This window comes from Lottia gigantea (genome assembly GCF_000327385.1).
Source record: "Lottia gigantea unplaced genomic scaffold LOTGIsca_81, whole genome shotgun sequence".
NCBI lineage: Eukaryota > Metazoa > Mollusca > Gastropoda > Lottiidae > Lottia > Lottia gigantea.
The window spans coordinates 219,113-220,956 of NW_008710694.1; the positions used below are offsets into that span (position 1 = coordinate 219,113).

At 35.6% G+C, this 1,844-nt stretch overlaps 1 protein-coding gene across 1 annotated transcript in view; it reads right to left on the reverse strand.

Moving 5' to 3' along the window:
• Positions 1-1,844, reverse strand: part of LOTGIDRAFT_168974 (hypothetical protein) — a gene marked incomplete at both ends in the record, with an annotated part of 5,971 nt that continues 4,127 nt past the window's right edge. The window contains 2 exons of the mRNA XM_009067271.1: positions 1-296; positions 1,555-1,659. Coding sequence (XP_009065519.1) covers positions 1-296; positions 1,555-1,659 — 401 coding nt within the window. The remainder of the gene's footprint in view (positions 297-1,554; positions 1,660-1,844) is intronic.

The window sequence follows — 1,844 nt, forward strand, 5'->3', positions numbered from 1 at the left end:
TTAAACATCTTCTCGTAGCTGTGCATACTTCATTCCTCGCCCTTGCTTCTCATAGAATTGTCCTTCTTTATTCCTGGTTTCTGTGGCTTTCAGAAATTCTTGATCGTCCACGGCACTAAAGCTGACGCCTTCATGATCCTCTTTAAGCTCCACTGTCCAGAATGGTTTCATGGTGGGGAATTTCCACCATTTATAAACAATAAAAGCCAGTATAAAAGATAAGACTAAGATAACAGCTATCACTATACCAGCAATATAACCAGCTGGTAATGGGAGTAGATCTTTATCTAGATCACCTGAAAATAATCATTTAATGAACTTAACCCATTACCCTTCTCATAAGAAAGTCCCCTCAAATATCTTAGAATCAGTTTCCTTTACTGGATATCAAATATAAGTTATCTGTCAGTCAATATTTACACTGTATGATCAGGATAATGCCTTACCTAGATATATTCCATCCTACAGGCACATTAAAGTTCCTTTACAGTTGGAAAGGAAAAAAGAGTGGAATAATGATACTGTTCTGCTAACTTTCCCTCATTGCACACTGTAAACTGCACAGCATTGCCTGCCTTCATGCACCCAATGAAGTACATAAAAACAAGATTTAAAATTTGGTCTTTCTTCAATGACAGTTTACCTATCTCACAACAGCTAAACTCTGTTAATTCTCCATACTTACTGATAATTGCACATTTTCATAAAAAAATGGCATCCTCTCTGTACCCATCTCTACATCTCTCATAATCAAACCTAGTTCATACTTTTCATACTTACTGATAGCTGTACAGTTTTTATAAATAATGGCATCCCCTCTGTACCCCTCTCTACATCTCTCACAATTAAACCTAGTTCATACTTACTGATAGCTGTACAGTTTTTATAAATAATGGCATCCCCTCTGTACCCCGCTCTACATCTCTCACAATTAAACCTAGTTCATACTTACTGATAGCTGTACAGTTTTTATAAATAATGGCATCCCCTCTGTACCCCTCTCTACATCTCTCATAATTAAACCTAGTTCATACTTACTGATAGCTGTACAGTTTTTATAAATAATGGCATCCCCTCTGTACCCCTCTCTACATCTCTCACAATTAAACCTAGTTCATACTTACTGATAGCTGTACAGTTTTTATAAATAATGGCATCCCCTCTGTACCCCTCTCTACATCTCTCATAATTAAACCTAGTTCATACTTACTGATAGCTGTACAGTTTTTATAAATAATGGCATCCCCTCTGTGCCCCTCTCTACATCTCTCACAATTAAACCTAGTTCATACTTACTGATAGCTGTACAGTCTTTATAAATAATGGCATCCCCTCTGTACCCCTCTCTACATCTCTCATAATTAAATCTAGTTCATACTTACTGATAGCTGTACAGTTTTTATAAATAATGGCATCCCCTCTGTACCCCTCTCTACATCTCTCATAATTAAATCTAGTTCATACTTACTGATAGCTGTACAGTTTTTATAAATAATGGCATCCCCTCTGTACCCCGCTCTACATCTCTCACAATTAAACCTAGTTGATACTTACTGATAGCTGTACAGTTTTTATAATTAATGGCATCCCCTCTGTACCCATCTCTACATCTTTCACAGTTAAACCCAGTTGTATTTCTTGTACATGAAATACATGCCCCTACAAAATTATAAAGTTAAACATTGGTTAAATTAAATCCTTATCATTTACAGTTGCATTTCAATCAGATTTACAAAGTAACCCACAGAAAACATATGAAACAAGATCTCTAAAGTGTTACTAAAATCTTTACTGTTTGTTAGCATAACTATTTTCCTTTTAAATGTCATACAAAATTTGTGGGA